Source organism: Taeniopygia guttata, chromosome 2 (genome assembly GCF_048771995.1).
Source record: "Taeniopygia guttata chromosome 2, bTaeGut7.mat, whole genome shotgun sequence".
NCBI lineage: Eukaryota > Metazoa > Chordata > Aves > Passeriformes > Estrildidae > Taeniopygia > Taeniopygia guttata.
Genome location: NC_133026.1, coordinates 115306182 through 115325767, shown reverse-complemented (window position 1 = coordinate 115325767; position 19586 = coordinate 115306182). Strand labels below are relative to the sequence as shown.

Here is a 19586-nt window from a genome sequence, read left to right as displayed (position 1 = left end):
ACAACTCCATATGCATGCAAGAACTGTAATTTAAGTTCTCCAAACAAAGTGTGTGGAAATGCAGAGAGAGGAAGGGCTGAAACAGGCATCTAAAATTTCAAACCAACTTGGAGGTAGGCAGGGAAGAGAAAGATGGTCTTGAAGATATACTTTGACTCTTCAAGTGAGCCTCCTCCTCCTCCCCCAAGAGAAAGACAGTGCACTTTTCCCCTTGCCCAGCTTAGTCGCCCCCTCCTCCTCTCTTCCACGGGGAATGTGGAAGCCTGTCCCAGCTGCTGAGCTGTTCCATCTAGCACTCCTTGTCAGCTGCCTCTCCGCAGAGCATACATCTGATTCCCAGAGCCGGCTCACGCTGTGCGGAGCAGCGAACAGAAGCAGCCGGCAGGCAGCAGTGGAGGGGACGGCTGAGCAGCTGCTTTGCGCACAGGCCCGGGACACTGCCCAGGACAGCTGTTTTTATGATTTATTAAGAGTATTGTAGCATCGTGTTGTTACGTCTGCATTCCAACAATTGTCTCCAAATATTTATGGGCAGAGCTACTTGGCATTAATTATTGACTGATCGGAAAAAAACCATAAAATTAGGAAATCTTTGATATCTTGACCACTAATTCATCTGGTATCAAAACCTCTTGAATTCTGATTGACCGAGTCAAAGGCAAACAACAGCAAATGTGAAGACTCCAAAAAGCACTTTTTCAGCTGAAGCTTAACATACTAGCATGTAGTCAAACCTGTTAAGCTACAGAGGATCAAGATGTTTTACCATTTTTAGCTTCTAATTGAAAAATTACATAGAAGCAATACATGGCCATCAAAACCTGGCAGATCAAAACCTCAGTAAAATAAAACTTGCATTCTACTTAACATTTCACTTGAGCCTCAGAAGATTTAATTTCAGACTGATTCACATTGTTGTCTTCTCCTTGTATAAACTGTTTCCCCATCACTTCTCCGTTTCATTACTTAGTGCTAAAGAAGTTCACGCCAGAAATTTTTTCACCTGTAACAATTTAAGCTTTAATTTAAAACCACAGAACATTCCCTTAGGATTTAAAAAAAAATACCTTGGTTTGGCCAAAACAAACACATTATTACACACACTTCTTCCTCCAAGTTGCAAATACAAAAATTGAATAATTAAATGACAACTCTTACACGTACTTTCCATCTTCTCCCCAAAGGAACCAGCATGAAAAAAATAGTACGTATTCTGCTTGTCCTGTTGTTGTATCACATTTTGGTCTAGCCATAAAGTTATCCTATAAAAATTACTGTAAGACATTAGAAAGATATCTGAACCTCATTTTACCTTCAGCCTCTGTACACCAAAAAAGCCACATAACCAATAACAAACAAGGGAGTTGAACAGGGGCAACAGTTTTGAAACCATAGTTCTTGTGTATCCTGAAAGGCATTTACAGTCACTTGAAACATTTCCTAGTAATTGGAAGTAGCTTACCTGAAGGACAGGCACTTTTTGTGGTGTGTTTTGTGGTGACTGGTGAAGCTGTGCCCAAGGCTGATGATGAGGATGTGGGGGTGGTGAAGACTGGTGATGTATCCCTGGATGAGGCTGCATGGGAGGACAGGTTGGCATTTGCTGTTGAAAAGACTGCTGTTGACTAGGAAGCTGCTGGCCAGATATTAGTCGCTCTTGTATTGCTTGTGGATCTGCAAGGCCAACACCTGGACAACCATTTGGTCTCATGTGCCCACCCATCTCCCGTGGTGTTGAAGACATACCCATAAATGGACGATTCTGTTGCATGTTTCTGGGGCCCATATTCCTTTGTCCAATTCCCATGGCACCAGGGGGCTGGTGTGACGGCTGAGGATGGGGTATATTTGGGTAACTGCCAACTTCCATTGGTATTCCAGCACTACCAGGTCTAACCTGCGGAGGAGGTGTACCTGCTGGATTACTCATTGCTTTCATAGGTGACATGGGAGGTGGAGAGGCATAAGTTCCCTGAGGCTGTGAAGGGTGCATAGTTTGCGTGTTCATTTGGTTAAGTGAGCCACTAGGGTGGATGGGCTGCTGGTGCATTAGTCCTTGACCACTGTTTGATGGAAATCCGACAGCATTTGGGTATCTTGGTACAGATTGATTCATTGGAGTGTTATTTGTAAGGCCTAAATTCTGATTCATCCCTGTATTATTAACTAATCCCTGATTAAGGTTACTGTAAGGATATCGAGAATACTGCCCTGAGTTGTTTATAGTAGGTGAGGGTACCGTCTGGCTCCGAGAACTAAAATTAAGTGTTTGCGGCCTAACAGCACCCTGCTGGGGAGGATTAGGGGAGAATCTGGGACTGTGGGCTACTGATTCCCCATGGAGAGCAGCAGGGGGATGGTGGTGAAATTGCTGGACTGAGTGTCGCAAAGAAGGTGCCATACTGGGATTCTGCTGGGGCACATGAGACAAGTGGCCAGGTCCTGAGGTGGCAATGAAAGGGTTTCCCTGATTGAGGCCCTCTTGGCCTTGAGAAAACTGGTTCATCCTCTGCTGCTGCGGCTGACCATGCTGCTGCATTGAAAAATCACCACGAGCCATGTAGTTTCCCATCTGCTGCATGTGCTGAGGATGGCCCTGCCCAGGGGGTCCAGAGGGTGCCTGTGGCGGCTGTGTCGGTTGCGGCTGCTGCTGCTGCTGTTGCTGCTGGTACGGTGCTCTTATCTGGTCTGGCACTTGAACTGCCCGTGGTCCCCACATGGAGCCACTGTCTACGAAGGGTTGGCCGTGTCTTTCGTTCTGCATGCCGGGATAGACTCCCATCTGACCACCAGCACCACTGCTGTGAGGAACCTGAGGAACTGGAGGGTTGTGATACTGCGAATGAGGAGACGCTATACCATTCCCGGGGGCATTGCTTATCATCCTGTTCGGCTGATCCATCAGGTGCATTTTCTGCTGTTCGTATTGATTATAGTGATCAAAATGGGTCAACTTGGCTTGGTTTTGATTTGCAGGAGGATGATGAAGAGATGACTGTAAAGTGGGAAATCCTTGATCCATGGGCATTTGCTGACCCATAGGATTCACTGTATTTTCAGGATATCCACATTCTCCAAGACCTTCCAACCCTTCACTGAAAATATTCCCATCTTCTCCAAACAGACTCATCATTCCTGGATCTGCCATCTTTTTTCAGCACGCAGCTCCTTGGAGCTACAACCAGAATGTTAGTCTGTGCTTCACCTCGGTGAGGTGTTTTGTCCTCAAAGCCTTTAATCCTCAACTAATCTCCTTCATGTCATTCCATATTTCCTTAATTCTTTTGGACCATGCAGTGTCAGGCAAAGTCTGGTTACTGCTCCTAGAAAAAGCAGGGGAAGGGGGAGAAAGAGAAGAAGATATTAAAATAAATAGCATCAGGCAACATAAAGAAAACATACTTGACTGTTTTGTATATGCTAGGTACTTTCAGCCCCCTGAAATACATCTTAAAAATCTATTTCACATTACGAAGGATTCATCAGTTTTATCCAAAGCTTTATTATGATAGAGAGTTAGGAAGCAAGCAAAACACTAGTCTTAACCTTAAATTAATCCATTCACTACACTTCCTAGTGCTCCTTTCTTGGGTGGAACAGAACAAAAGAACACAACACGCAGCAGCAGCAGCTGCCACAGCAGGTAGGCAGATGTATGAATATAGCTGAGCAGCCCATCTGCTGAACTAAAGCCCTGAAAATGCTCTAGTTACCAACAGCATGTCCTTAACCTTATTCCCCTGAGCTGCGTAATCAGATGAGCAAGCAGAAGCACCAGGTCCTAGGATGAACTAAAGTTAGTTATACACAAAACATTTTTCAAATGCATACAGAGATGACCCACTAAATACAGACCAAACTCCAAGCCTTTAGGAAGGGATTTTTTTTTAAACACACAGTTTATCCTAATTTAATGAATTTGTACACTGAAAGACACAATGCTTATTCCCCTTTCAGCAAAATTGTATGTTCAATTTGTGTAAGAAAATTAAATTTAAAAGCTTCATCATGATAGGGTGGATTTCACAATCCTTGTCCTAATTTCCTTTATGATGGTAACACAGAATAGTATCAATGGAGTTCATTACTCATCTTCAGGTTGTCGTACTACTACTGCAACTACAGCACTTTGGAAGACCACACTGAAGTTCTGATGTCTCCAGAACTTGAATACTCACTCAAGAGAACTAGTAATGGCAAAAGGACTTAACAAAAAGCTAACTTAACAAGGTATACATTTGGACTTGGTGAATATAAAGCAAAAAGCAACAACACAGTAACAGAGCAGATTCAGAAAAGTTCTCATTCAAGTTTTCTGCAGGGAAGATTGATCTATTCTGAAATGCATACCCTTATCCTTTTCCCAAAGAACTCCAAAGATTTGTTTGGATCAATTTTTATGAACAAAGGTAGTATAATGCTGTCTTTTTCTTCTTAAAAATTAAAATTTTAAACACTGTGTCTTACATGCAAAATAAAATTTAAGACAATAGTCAAAGGAACCCATACACTTAGCAAGTAAAACTATTTTTGTATCTTGGTGGTAATTCAGTGGCGACTCTGCTTGCAGACACCAACTGCTCTTAACCAGCAACCAAAGTAAAGAAGATTCACAAGTTTATGCTTTCACATCTTGCATTATTTTGTAGAAGAGGGATGCTGTCAGTCACTTTGGACACAAAATGCCAGGCCAGACTGTTTGACTGTTTGATTTGTCTCAGACAAGTTTTAGGGAGAAAATACCAGCACATTTATTACCCTTCTTGTAGCCACTGTCAAGAGGACCTTCTACAGCATGAAGCAGAGGGCAAGAGGAAAGGCACAAGCATTTATCACTCCTCTTAAAATAGCATTTGAATGTCACCTTTAAAACCACACACTTAAATCTCTTTAGTGCTCGGCTGGGATATTAACACTTCCTAAATCACTTGGAGGCAAACTCCTATGAGCCATCTTCATATCTCTAATACCTATTTTGTTTTATTTCATTTCAGTTATTACGCAGAAGCCATCTGTAATATTCACCACCTCATTCAGTTTATTAGAGCACACCATAAGGAAGTTTCAAAAAGGTGAGAAGGAACCCCTTCACCAAAAGAAGCTTTTGCTATTAGACTGCTCCAGAGCAGACCACAGTCTTGGTGAAGATCCCTGATTGCTCAAGGCTGTCTGGCACTGTGACTACTGATGCTCATTGCCATCAGGAGCTGTTAAAGCTGGACTTCAGTGTGCACTGAGAGTCTCCAACAGAACAGTCTCTTTGCCTGGAAATGCTAAAAAGCAGAGCACACAGATACTGTTACCTTCCAACCTCTGACGTAATCTGGGCAATATCAAACTGGAGCCAAGTAGATCTCACCCACCCACTAGAAACAGCCACACAATTAAGAATATGTAAGAATTTTCACTCGTTTTATTATATAAATCATGCCTGTTAACCATTTTTTAAGACAAGCAGGCTCTAGTCTCCTGAAGCACTGATGCAATTTTATAACAAGCTAACAGAGCATCTCCAGAAACAAGGTTACAAGCATCAAGCAAGCATTTGAATCTGCTCTGTTTACTGTTTTTCAGCTGACAAGAATCCAATAAAATTCAGGCCAGTCAGCCACTGGGAACAGTCAACATCAGCTCAGAGTAGTTTGGATCTGCTACTATACCCAGAGAACCAAATTAAAATAGGGTAAGGGTTTTGTTTTACTAAACACACATTGTTTTTGTTCAGCTCACACCATCCCAATTTGCAAGTTTGGGCTAAGTATTGTCCCTCACAACACAGGAGATGTGCTAGGGAACCTAGCACTCACCTGGCTTCCTGAGCACATACTCTTTCAAAAGAAAACTAACCTTTAAGTTTATGATGCAGCTTGTAAACAAACAAATCCATCATCTAAATTAAGATCAAAAGCACTGTTTGCCATTACGTGATTTTAGAACTGCATTTTTATCTGAGGCATGAATCAACTTCATGTTTGAGCTCTGGATGCTAAAGTTACTACATCTGAAACACAGCATAAGGCCATGGTAAAGAAGCCTCAAATTTTAGGATTATTTCTTCAGATTTAAGTCCAGCCTCAAATTTAATGACCACAGTCCTAAGCAGTCAGTTGCTCTCTCGCCAATTTTACTTTCCCCAATAAAAGTCACACCTCTGATGTGATATATGGCTAACAGCAGCTGTTGAAGCATGAAAGACAGTAGCAGCTACAGCCTGATTAAAATAAATTAACCAGTGTTTTGATAAGGAAATAGTCAATACTAATACTGGAATTACTTACTAACCTCTCAACCTTCTATTGTAACAGGGTAGACATCTAGGTAGTTAAGCAAGTCACAAGAGTCACAGCCTTATTTTAAGTTGCAACTATGTCTGCTTCTTTCAAAACAAAAGAAAGCCAACACACAAATAAAATTAGAACCTGCATCAAGTACTAATTCTACTTAAAATATTTATTCAGCACCACTGTTCACTTACCCATAAAGGCAGACATACTAACAGCAAGACTAACTGTGATAAATTCAGCTTACAGTCATTTTTTAAAATTAAATTGTTTAAAATAAGGGATGGCACATCTTCTCTACATTCCTGCAACTTAAAATCAACATACACAGAAGCAGTGACTGGTTTGTTGGGTACAAAGTGAAGAGTATCTGAACCCTTAGAAAAGTAGACAGCTAAAACAAAGTATGAATGTATGAAAAGACAGTGATTTTTTTTTTATTGTCATCTTAAACTATACAGGTTCTGCTATAAAATCCTATCACTTTTCTCTTCCTGAACATGAAAGATGGGTCCAAGAAGACTGACTTAAAGAGTCAATGAATATATTTCATTAAGGCTGCCTAGACAGCCTGTTTCTGTTCAAAGCAGTGGTGCAGCCCAACCGCCAGGACACAGTCAATTGCTTAACAACCCTGTTGTCTCAAGCTTACATTTACTCCAGTTTGCAACATTCCAGTCTTAAACAGCTAAATCTCAAATTTAAGTAGTAGTTAACCATTATCCAGCTTAATATTCCAAAGCTACATGCACTCAGTTTTCTTCAGCAGCTTCCCACTTTTATAAGTTGAACTAAACTGCCTGCTGCATGTACATAACTTATCTAGGGCTACAAACACTGAAAACCTGAACTTCATTAGTTTTCCTCCCAAAGCAGCAGATCCAGGCAGTCAAGACCAGGAAGCAGCAAGGGCAGTACACAGATGCCTATGCCCTCCACACCATCCTCACATTCAGCCGTTCAAAAGAACCTTTTGTAAATCAACAGGTTCCTTCAAATATCAGTTATCAACCCTTCTATAGAAGAAATTCAACAGCATTTGGCCGTGCAGGCAAATAGACTGAATAAACAGAAGGTGAGAAGGCAACTAACACTGACTGCTCCAAGCTAGAAATGACATGCATCATGCGGAGTTATATTTTTACAGCTATTAGTTGATACCTCTGACAACACTCTGAAGTATTTGACAGACACAAACAAACCAGCTACTCACATAATGGAAGTATTCCTTTACATACAATGCAATAAACACCACAAATACTGTGCTATTTTGAAGATCTAGGCTAAAAAGACCTCTCGTGCTAAAAACAGCACCATGCCAAAGGTCATTCTGAGACCAGAGCCTCAAAATTTAGGATTAAACATTAGGCTACTAAATCTGCATTTAAACATTGCACATTTAAACTGCTTTTCAAAACTGCTAAGCTCCTGCTGACTGTTAGGGGTAGTAATTTAAGCATTTGCCGCATGGAAGGATATGACATAGATGACAGCAATGAAAGTCACATTCTTATTTTACTCATAAAGTTGAAGGAAAACATTCACCAAAAACTTCATAAACACATGTAACACCATGACAACATAGAAAAAGTCACGACAAGACATTCAAATTGAGCAAGATGGCTGATGAGGCTTCTACATTTCACCTCATTCACCTACTGAGCACACAGCACTGCTGATGCCAGGACGGTTATGCAAGTGCCTGACCATGTCTGTGGGAAGCATGCCTCGTCTCCTATGTGCTTAATGCTTACTTTTCATTGCTGTTACAGACGCCATGCATGGTGCGTTCCTCCTGCATATAGATTAGCCAAAATATAAGACCAGACCTGTAAAGTGATTGCAACATCATTTCTGACTGCAGCTTCCAAAGAAACTTGGTTTCCTGAATGCCTGAAGACTTTTTCTTTTTTTAATTCACTTAGAATGCTTTCCTACTAGGCACTTCACACAGCACAGCTGTGTTAAAAATTAAGTTCGTATAGTTCAGACATCAAAGGATGGCAGGAATCTCGTTCCCCCTCGTCCCAGGAAAGGAAGACGGGACTTGCAAAGATGAAAAGAATGACCTGATGCACTTCAGGAGTATTCTGACTTAGTGGGAAGCATCAGCAAATATGACTTAAGCATTTCTTAAAAGTTTGGTTTCACCTTTATCTTATACTAAGAATCCTGTTAGTTCTTCACAGAATTATATCTTTACGAGGATTTGCAGTAGCAACTTAAAGGCTGTCAATGTCTCTTGTTAAATTAAGAAAAGGAGGGGAGGGAGAGGGGAGAGGAAACCTTAGGTGCCTTTCCTCAAAGGTCACAGGTTTTGTCAATGTGCAATCAGCTAAAATGCCATGAATGATATTCAGTAACATTTTTTTTGCCAAGAAATCCATGAAATCCTACATTTCTCATAAAATTGTTCCGCAAAAGCCAGATTGGATTTTACTTCCTTAATGTATGATGTACATTGGCAAAAACAGGCTTTCACCGAGGCAACTGAGGGCACTACAGCCTTCGAATATTTGGCAGCTTGCTGCTGTCAAGCAGCTGATGCAGGAATGACCAGCCCAGAGTTCAGCCTGTGCCACACATTTGGAAACAATATCCTACGTCATTCAAGTTCACAGGAGCTCTGATATGAGACCACAAAAGCGTCACTTAGGAGGACTCTGATGCAAACCCACGGAGCCTCAGTGTTACATCACACAAGGCATTCACCACACCAGTTGGGCTGCAAACTCTTTGCACTAACATGGGAGCACTGCTAATTTTAAGTCAGCACCTATAATATTACAGAAGAAGCCTCAGCATGTCTTTTCTTTCCTGATGATAAGAAAAAGAAGAAAGTTTAGGACATGTACCTGTAAGCCTTTAATGAGGTAACCAGAGAAATTTAAAAAAAAATTGTAAAAAACCCAAAAAAAAAAAAAGAAAGGCTTTTTTTTTTACATTTAAGTACATTACAAACATGAGGTGAGAGAAGAGGGAACAAGCCTAATCTAGAAATACTTCAGTTTTGGTGTTATGTAACCTGGAATTTTAAGAGGCCTTTTTCATTGCATGACCACCCTCTCTCCCAATATAAGTTTAAAACACAGATGTGAGGTGATTAATCTAAAAATAGTCCCAGATAAGTAAGAGAAACAATTGCGGTCACAAAAGTATTTCAGGAATACTCTTCAAACCATTTGACAGAGGTGTTAACCTCACAAATAACTTCATAAAGGGGAGCAGTAGCATGCTTAACGTGACCTCTTAATGAGGTTTGACCGTGACAAGGCAGCGGTGTAGTAAATATTAAAAAAAAAAATACGGAAAATCGTACGGCCTGCACAGCTGCCCTGTCTCGGTGGGCTGGGGACATGCAGCTGAGCGCTCGCCGCTCCGCGGCTGTGCGATGGCCAGGCCAACACAAAGCGCTAGCAGGGCCAGCGGGGGCTGGTGGCAGGGAGAAGACCTATATTGTCGCCATCAGTCACCCAGAAATCTCCCCGCAATTACATTCCCTTCTCAAGCTGACACTAAACCGGCCCGGGTGTTCAAGAGGTGGGGCCACCGGCGACCCCGCTGGGGCGCTGAAAAAACACCTCGTGCAAGCGATAGCTCCGGGCTTTTTGTGCACCTACTGCAGTTGTCACTGATTAACCAACTGATCTGGCAATTTCCTACATTCTTTTGCATTTAAAAAGGATCTGAGAGGCCCGAGAGTCATCCCCTTGCATATTCCCGGGGGAGGGGGAGGCTGCGCCCCGTCCTGCTGGGCCGGGGCGCGGAGAGGCCCCGCCACCCTCCTGCCCTCCTCCCCCAGCCCAGGCCTGCAGCTGAAAATAATTTATCTGCTCGCTCCGCCGTGCTCCCGGCATATGCGACTGGGAGGGAAACGTATCCATCATGGATAAACTTGAGCACAAAGACAGGCTGAGTGTCACAGGATACAAAAGGGCAGAGGTCGCCGCGGCGAGCGGGAGGCTTTGCGCAGGGCAGGGCAGGGCGGCATGGCCGCCGCACGGCCCGGCCCGGCCCGGCCCCCCGAGTAAACAAAGCCCGAGCCGCCGAAAGCGGAAAAAACCCGCTGGAAACACGAAATAACCGGAGGGGTGACGGAGCTCTCAGGAACACGGGGCCTTTCCCCGCTCCTTTCGCCGAAACAGCTCATGGTGTTTACACCCAGAAAGTTGGGAACTGTAAAAATTCATGAGGTGGAGACTCAGATGTTTCCCAGAGTTTCTGAACATGTGATTTTCACCGAAATGTATTTTTTTAATCACGGTCAGGTTTTAAGAGTTAATCGTATCCCAAAAGGCTATTTCCAGCCATAGAGTTATGAGCGCTTTAAAGTAGCCAGACCCTATATTTTACTTTACCTGTTACAAGGCCAATACAATCATGTTTCATTCATAGTTTATGAAGTCTGAAAAACCACTTGATGAAATTACAGTCTACCGATACCACACATGGTATATTTGTCCACGTATATTCTATAATCATTTCAATTTATGACTTGTACTTAAGAGTCATTTTCCTGTACATGTGTTCTTCATAAATACTGGTAGATCGCAGTCTGCTCTTGTACAGGAACCACATATCCACACTCATTTCTGTGAAGATAAATACACCCTGTGCACCCAAAGTGAAAAGCCAGTTTTCACATGACTAAGGAGAACACACTTCAGGACTCAGGAACAAAATGGTAGTTCCCTCTTACATTCTTTACATGTGGCAAATGAGCCATCCTACACCTAAACTTAAGCTCTCGCTCAGCTTCCAGCACTGATGATCCTTTTTGCCTTACACACCTAAACATACCGTCTTGACCCTTTCAGCAAAGAAAAAAATTACTATGTACTCAACTAAGAAAAGATTACAAAAAGTCTCTGTTAGAAAAAGATAACATCAGCATTTCCTAATGTATTTTAAATGTGAATGGCTTGGGTTCAAAGGGACCTTAGAGACCATCCCAAGACCCAAAATTTTACAAATTTTAAATTCTTTTTTTTTTTTTTCCACAGATTTTAACTTGGTTACAAAAAAGACCTGTAGCATCAAACTAATTGTGTATTTTATCATATGCTATAGACTGTTTAAAAGAAATGTTAAATTATTTCACTAACTTAAAATAGGCCACAAAGAAAAAGGGTTGGGGAGGGAGGGTGTGAAGACAGACTGCAGGACAGAATACAGTACATGGAGTAAACAGGTTTCAGAAACCTTCATTTAGTCCTTGTGTCAGGTGGGTCCAGTAATGTCCCACAGAATACAGGGGACAGCTGAGATACAGGACAGACACCCAAATGATCTTCTACAACTAATGTTAATTGGACTACTTAAATTTGAGAGGTTTGTTTGTTTTAACAAAATTAACATATGCACCTTGAACATTCTGTTGTTTTTTGGAGAAGGATATGTCAAAAAAGGGGGTTTATTCTTGGTCAATGCAATGGAAGCAGGCTCTTGCACATACAAATGAAGTCTGATTTTTTTGGGGGGTTATTTTGGGGATTTTTGGTGGGTTTTTTTGTTGTTTTTTTTTTTTTAACGTATCACCTGGCTCACAGTGATCAGTACTTACTCAAACCACAACATAAACAGCTATACCAAGCTGTTTTCCCCAAAAGGGAAAAGTGTGTGGAAGTTTCAACAGCTTCTAGTGTTTAAGACTAAGACACTTAAGAGTAAGCTCAAGTTCACTCAAACAGGGAAAAGGGATGCCTAGACAGCATAAACAATAGTGCCAGAAATTTTAAAATTGCACTGGGGACTGTTAGATAAGTGCACCCCTGTCAGTCCTCATGTGCAGGGTGGCCCTTCTGCTCAAGTAGAACTGAGCTCAATGTTTTTCCTCTATAAAAGCAGGTTCAAAGGGAAGACAACCAAATTTTCTTGTGGAAAACTTTAATGGGACATCAGTTTTTTCTTCACACAGAAAACCAACTGGTGTTTTCAAGCATCTTGCTTAATCAATTTGCAGTTCTAAAACTACTCCAGGATAAGTTCAAATGAAAAAAAAGAGCCTTCCAGAGGAAAATTTGTCATGTAAAATTCTAGAACTATGCAATCTCACACCTTTCTCATCAAGATTTTGAAGAACTTGGAAGTAACTGTCTTTTGATTGCAAATTGCTGACCCAGAGCCATTCAAACTACTGCAACCAGCAGGAGCAGCTGATATTCATCGACCACATTTTTTTTTTACAGCCAACAGGAAAGTTCTTGAGCTACCTTCAATTCCCCACAAACTCTGCAGAGATAAATCATGAACATACAAGAGCAGCACTGCATTCACAGATCAGATGTGAAAGGGAAGTTTTACTCATCTAGAACTGAACATGGAAACCTTCTCTCAAAAAGAAGGGCTAAACTTAATTTTCTAATAGAAAGCACTATCTTCACTGTTCCTAATGATTCACAGTCTTATTTAAATTGCCTCTTAAGCTTATCAATTTTACTGCAGCATCTGCAAAGAATTAAAACTTTCCACATCCTTTTCAGTTAAAATAAACTTTTAAAAAGCCCCCCAAAACCCAAACAAACAAACCCAAAACAAAACTTTCCACATTGCCTTCTCCTCAACAAGCCCAAAAATGTATTTCTACTCACAAAAACTGTGAGGTTAAAATTTAGGATAGAAGGTCAGTGGGGTTTTGTGTTATTTTATGTGGGGTTTTTTTGTTGTTGTTGCCTTGGTTGTGGTTTTCGAAATAGGAAAAGAAAGAAAATTAAAGAAGTGGCCAGACTGCCTAAAAGATTAGAGTATTATTTTACAAGCATAAGAAATAGGAAGGCTTATTTTGATAATTTTGGAAGAGTTTGATTGCAAACTTTGCTTGACTAGCAATTTCTTTCGTGATTGTAAATACCTGGAAAAGGGAAAGTATGACCGAGAAAATGGCTCATTAAAAAACCCAAGCACACCCATTTAAGTAGCAAGGATCCCAGAACAAGAGAATTGAGGACTCTTAAGTAATATATGACCATATACCAGTACTAAATGCTACCATACAGATTTGTGTAAACAGCCCCTTTTAGAGCTATTTCACCTATCATTCAAAGTCCAGTTCTCAAAACAAGATCTACAATGGCTAGTGAATTATCTATGCAACAGTGCAACGTAGAAATACTTCTAGGAAAATATTTTTCCTATCAAGAGTCAAAAACCTGCTAGTTAAAGGTGAATAAACTCCAACAGCTAAAAGTGTATTCCTTTGCTTATCAACTGTGTAGTGAGGAAAATCAGAACAGGTACAAAGAACTCTGAATTTCCAGTGCTAAACATTTCCAAAGTTATTATCTCTACCCAAAAAAAAAAAAAAAAAAAAAAAAAAGGGAAGCCACATCCAGAATAAGATAGCCACCAAAAGACTGAAAGATTATACTACATTTTACTTAAGCATTATAAATGGAATTATTGTAGCATAGACTTAGATCACCTGAACCCAATAATGAAGTGCACAGCTGAGGAAAAAGCATGGATGAGGCTCTGCTACAGATCAATTGATTTGGAAGTCACAGGAATTAGTGGCAGATTAAACACTTATGCTGTATTAGCAAATATTATTTGGATCTACAGCTGAGACTCAGGTAACTGTTTAATTAATTAAGCTTGCAAAGCAATAAACCTAGCTCCTTGTCCCTTCAATTACATTTACTATATAAAACTAGTTATGAAAGTAGAAGTACATAAAACTACTTGAAAGGGAGGATCAACTGCCTGCTGTCACTACACAATGAGTTTTCCTGACCAATATTTTACAGTACCTTTTAAATTACTGTATCTGATCACAAAGCATCATCCAAAAATCTGAAACACATAAAAGCATGATTCTTCCTTTCCTATCCTGCTCAGCACCTGAAATCCATGTACCTGTGTTTTCAGGCAACAGTTATTCCAAAAGTTTAGACTTGACATAGAAGCAAGAGAGATCACCTCAGAGATCAACATGTTATGTTCTCAAGTGAGACTGCAGCTTCAAAGCAAAGCAAGAAATGAACCCGCATACCTCAGTAACAGCCAGTCATCAGAATCAGGCTCCTCTGGACACTGTACACCAGTGTGCCAAGCTTGGACAGGAATGAATTGTTCAGGAAAAAAATGCTATTTGAGAAACTTCAGTGCTTACCACACAAATAAATGAAGTCTTAATAGACTGATCTTCTACCATCTGGTCTTTGTATGAACTGTTAAGGAGGCTCTTTTGCCTGCATTTCCCTCAAAGCCAGGTCTTATTTCCCAGAGCAATGGACACCAACACAAACTGCACCTATTGTACCTCCACAGTACTCATCACATTCGGTGCAGCTTAAAAACCAAAAGTAAAGAGTCAAGCAAAAGGTACTGAAACCAGCTTCACTGAGATATCTACAAGGCGGCAGCAGCAATAGCAACAGCTGTCAACCAGATTTGCTCATCGGGATTGTCAGGAGTTCCAGCCTCCTTCTGAGCATCCAGGTAAGCCAGCTGCCACCTTCCCTTTCATAGGCACTCCTCACTAGTCAGCCATGCCTCTCATGGCATCACAGCTAAACAACAGGCTGCACTGTGATCATATTCAGAATCTGTTGCTATCAAAAACTAGAAGTATTTATTTAAAATTGAGACTTCTTTGTGTATGTGTGTGTGTGTCTTTTTTTTTTTCTCTTTTTTCCCCTCTGGGGAAGGCTGCATTTGTGTTTGATTTGTGGCTGCTTATAAATTAACTTTCTAGGGGCAGGCTAAGTGTAGGTTTTATTGAACAAATTGTAAGCTTTAGACTTGACAATATTGACAGTCTCTTATCAAAAAAGAGAGTATCTATACTTATATGCAAAATTATAAATGGCATCAGACCTTTTCCTGATTATTTAATACCTACACTTTTAGCCATTATAAGTGCACTGGTAAGGTGTTTGTAATACTAAATGCTAAATGGTATATGTATTCTAGTAACTCTTCCTGATGCCTCCATATAAAATGGATTCTTTAGAATGAATGAAAGGTTCTATGAAACAAGAATTACTGTGTATTTATCACCTTTTCAGTAATCAGTAATTGAAGCATTAGGTAAAAAGAAAAACCATCAAGAAAACCCAAACAAAACCGACATCTGTGTGCTTAAAATGGAAAAATTCCCCTATTCTTTAGGGATCTCAAGATTGTAAACAGCATCGCATACAGGAAGGATTATTACATTTTTCACAACATTAAGATGCTCTACAAAGAAACAGGTGAAATCACTTTTTCTGTCTTCAATAAACATGTAATTCAATTTAGTTCATTTAAACCAGAAGAGTCAGCTCCACAGTATCAGCCTGGTCCACAAATAGCCCTTGTTGATAATCTGAGAATTTGAGATTGTTGCTATGGCCATGACATACTACTTTACCTGAGGATCAACAGTTAATTTTTCATGTCTCACACCTATGTCCTATGTCTTCTTCACAACAAGGACAAAACTGAGCTCTCTTTCACACCTTCTAAAACACTGAGTGAGGTAACAGCATTAAAGCTGGAGTAGATTTACAGTAAGGCCCAGAAGAGTCAAAAAAAAGCCTTTTTCTGCAGAGTTGGAGCCAACTAAAACAAATTTAAACCAGAGTTTCATTTGAGAGGCAAGGAGAAAGTATACATCAACAAAGCAGTGATGCAAGGAACATCTACAAGATAGAAATCTATGGAGCACCCTTATTTCAAACCTGTGATGGCAATATAGTCCAATAATTTACACTTTGTTGGAAAAGTGGTGTCCATCTTATTTCACCAGAGACATGCTGCCTTTTAAGATGACTGATACACATTAAATGGTTCTATAGAACACACTGAAATCTTTTTACAGTTTTGAGAACTAGATTGAAGATTTCAGCATTTATCACAAACTTCACATTTCACAGGAGCTAGAGACCATCCAGCCAGTTTCCCCTATTTTTCTGACCTAGGCATCTGCAGTTTTGAATGAATTAAAACCCAGATAACTACTAAAGCATCCATTTAAATTAGTCTTCTATTTCTGCTGTACCATACTGTAGCTACTTAATCTGAGAGCCTTATAGCTGGACAGACTAGCATATCAAATAACCAAACTTAAACCATCTGTAGACACTCCACTGTTTGTTGTTCCCAAACTTCAGAAATCACAAGCTGGATTCCCTTTGACCCTGATCTCATGTGTTTCCTAGTAATGCTCCGAGTGCAGAACACAGGGTGAGGAAGCTTCTTCCCAAGACATTGCAGAGCCTCTTCCCTGACTTCTCCATAGACACTTACTGTTCAGCTGAACTCCCAAACTATTAACATGGTAACTGCTCATGAGTGAGGACAGCTGAGAGGCTGAGTTGTGCAAATATCATGCAAAGCAGTGAAAACACTCCTTCTCACCAAGTCCTCCCCTTTGTGGTCAGTGTTTCATCTGCTCCCTGTTTTACAAGACAGCAACAGATCTCATGAGCGTAGAGCTTCTTCTCTCACTCTGCATGGAACAATGTGTGGCAGCTGCACTTGCACAGAAAACCATCTAGAAGTATAGTACACTTCTGTTAATGCAATACATCTATCATCCCAAAATGCAAACAGTTGCTCCTATCAGCAACTGTGTAATATTTTATTTCTTCAATATCAGCTTCTGCCAATATGAAGCTAATAAATGCATGATCCCTAGTTAGAAATCAGTGGTTAAGTTACATATACTGTATTAGCTAGGATGTGGGGGCAGAGGGGGGCTAATTTGAGAAATACATAGAAACATGGCTTTCAGGAGAATGAGAATTAGCACTTTTAATGTGCTCTGGGATTTCAAGTTGAATGTCTGAACCACTTTAAAAAAATCACTTTACAGTAATTTCCAACTGGTTGCCTAACACCCATCTCCTAAGTGACTATCATCAAAACAAAACCATAACACTAGCAATGAATTAATATTAAAACCCTTCAGTGAGATCACAGAAGTCCTCAAAAAACAACCCAAGTTGTCAGAGCACACTTTTCCCACACACTGAGTAGTAGTCAGGTTCTGGGAATAAAAGCTTTGTTCAATTACTGAAGGGGGTGCTAGGTACACTTCTCATTTACACATATAATTTTGAAATCCAAATCAATTTGATGTGTCTAAACAGATTTTAAAAGCCAAGAACAACTACTTTCAAAAATAAGATGATGCAGTAGTTGGAAAAAGGGAAGCTATGCTCACCCACCAGGACAATTTGACTAGCAAGGGACTGCTCTCTGACAGTTTTTTATACTTTGGCAGGGATAATTAACGAAGTTTTGCAGGGTTTCTGCGTACCAGCAAGTGAGAAGTGGCTACAGTTCTTCACTTATGAAATGGACATTTTGTTATCCATCTATTTGGCTTTACAGAAATACTCTGTTGCAGGCCTGCATTGCCACTCCCTGCTGATGTTGGTAACTCACCAGTGTCACTCAAGAGAGAGCAACAGCCCAGTGATCTGTGAAAGGCATAATCTAAGCAACTGCAAAATGGAAGTGCTAAAGACAAGAGCAGCCTAAAATAGCAGTCTGAGGATGAGCAGCAGGCATCCAAAAGCAAAACACCTCGCAGGGTAAAGTTCCCCAGCTACTGGGCCAAGAGAGTGATGGCCACTCCAAGCTTTCTTAACACCTCCCTTGGCTCCCTGCTACATCTCACTAGTTGCATATTTTTGTCTTCACAAATAAAGGTTCAGCTATTTCTCTTGTCTGTGTGCTGCAAGTTAACATTTACCATTGCTGGACATTTGTGAGTCCAGCAGACAGAAGCACAGTGACCCTCCCAGGGCAGGGGGCAGCTGCCATGTCGGGCAGGTCTACAGTATCACATATGCAACTAAGATGAGCAAACACATTTGCTACACATAAATGAAGATGCACCTAACAAAGTTTTTCAAAATGCTAGAAGTCCATGTGTTGCATGTCAGGTTTCTGAGAAAAAAGGAAAATAAATATGCAAGCCATTTTCTCCAAAACCACAACCCCTTAATTCCCCAGGTCAGCACAGTGTCTGGTCCTTCAACATTGCACTCAGCTCAGCAGATGAGGAAACAGTCGCACCAGAAGGCCCTGTAACAGATGGAAACCAGAGCAGCTGGAGAGCAGGGAAATGTCTGTGCGGTGAGGGGGTGGGGGCAGAAAGCCCATCCCCACTCCCAAGCTTTAAAGCTGCGTGCAGCCATCACGCCCTACTGCAAACTCAGCCCACAGCTCTGCTGGGGAGAAAGTTGAAGGAAGCAGTATGTGGCCAGATGATTTAGTGCTTCCCAGACTTCCCATCAGGAAAGCAAGCACTAGGTGTGAGCCCCTCAGAGGTGCAGGAGATAGTGGAAAACAGCAAGCTGAGCATTTGCCTTCTTCATGGAAAGCACAGCGGATGAAGAACTGACAGCTGGAGAAAGCCTAGAATTAGAGCAGTAAGGAAGGAAACAAAACTACACATGCATACTGGAGAAATAAGTAGGGAAACAGTGATATCAAAACCTGTCAAGGTTTGAGGGATCTTTTTTTGTCTCTTTTAAATAAGAGGTATTACCAAAATGGCACAGAGATACATTTTTACGGAGGAAGAAAACATGGTAAATGTGGAACAATAAGAATTGAAGAAAAAGCTCCTGCCATATGGTATAATTATTCCACTACAGTTTAAATTCGCAGCTTTACAACACCTGTGCAGTTAATAACCATATTAAGTCATATATGATGTCACCAGTATTTCCTTTCTTTCTCAACTTAGTTAGCTATTAGGGAAATACATCTAACAGGGGTTTCTATACTTTTGGAAAGACAAATGACTGTCCATGATTAAGACGCCCATCCCCTGACACAGCTCCCAGATGAGGGAAAGGGACCAAGCCTTGTGAGGAAAACCCAGCCACTAGGCAGGGATAGTTTATAATAAACAGGATGAACGAAGTGGGGATTTTTCTTCTTTGTTTCCTTTAATTTTGGTTGGAACTACCTTCTGCAATCCTTTTGGTTTCTCAAGTCAGGAGACAAGAAACTAAACTGATCAACTTGTAAGACAGAAGCCCTCATATTAGAGCAGGAGAGTACAGTGTTAACCCAGATAACGCGAACAAGGTCAGTCAACGCTTGTAAAAGGCACACAGAAATACTCCATTATATATATACACACATATATAAAACTGTTCATTACCTGGCCTACCACGTAGAATTAGACTTTGAACATTGATTTCCAGCAGCTGTGAGCAACTGCAAAATTGACAGGGCAATGGAAAGTTTTAATGACGATTTTTCCTCCTTAGTTATTCCTCTTCCTAACCACAAGCATGGTGCTTTTGTTCTACTATTACCCCAGACAAGAAACTGTTCAGGTGCAGTCTGGCACCAGAG

At 40.8% G+C, this 19586-nt stretch overlaps 1 protein-coding gene across 11 annotated transcripts in view; it reads right to left on the bottom strand.

Moving 5' to 3' along the window:
* CHD7 (chromodomain helicase DNA binding protein 7) overlaps positions 1–19586 on the bottom strand; it is a 133216-nt gene that overhangs the window by 88131 nt on the left and 25499 nt on the right. For all 11 annotated transcript variants that reach the window (XM_072924677.1, XM_072924678.1, XM_030266241.4 and 8 more), the window contains one exon: positions 1463–3323. In XM_072924677.1, coding sequence (XP_072780778.1) covers positions 1463–3148 — 1686 coding nt within the window. In that variant the 5' untranslated portion in view covers positions 3149–3323. The remainder of the gene's footprint in view (positions 1–1462; positions 3324–19586) is intronic.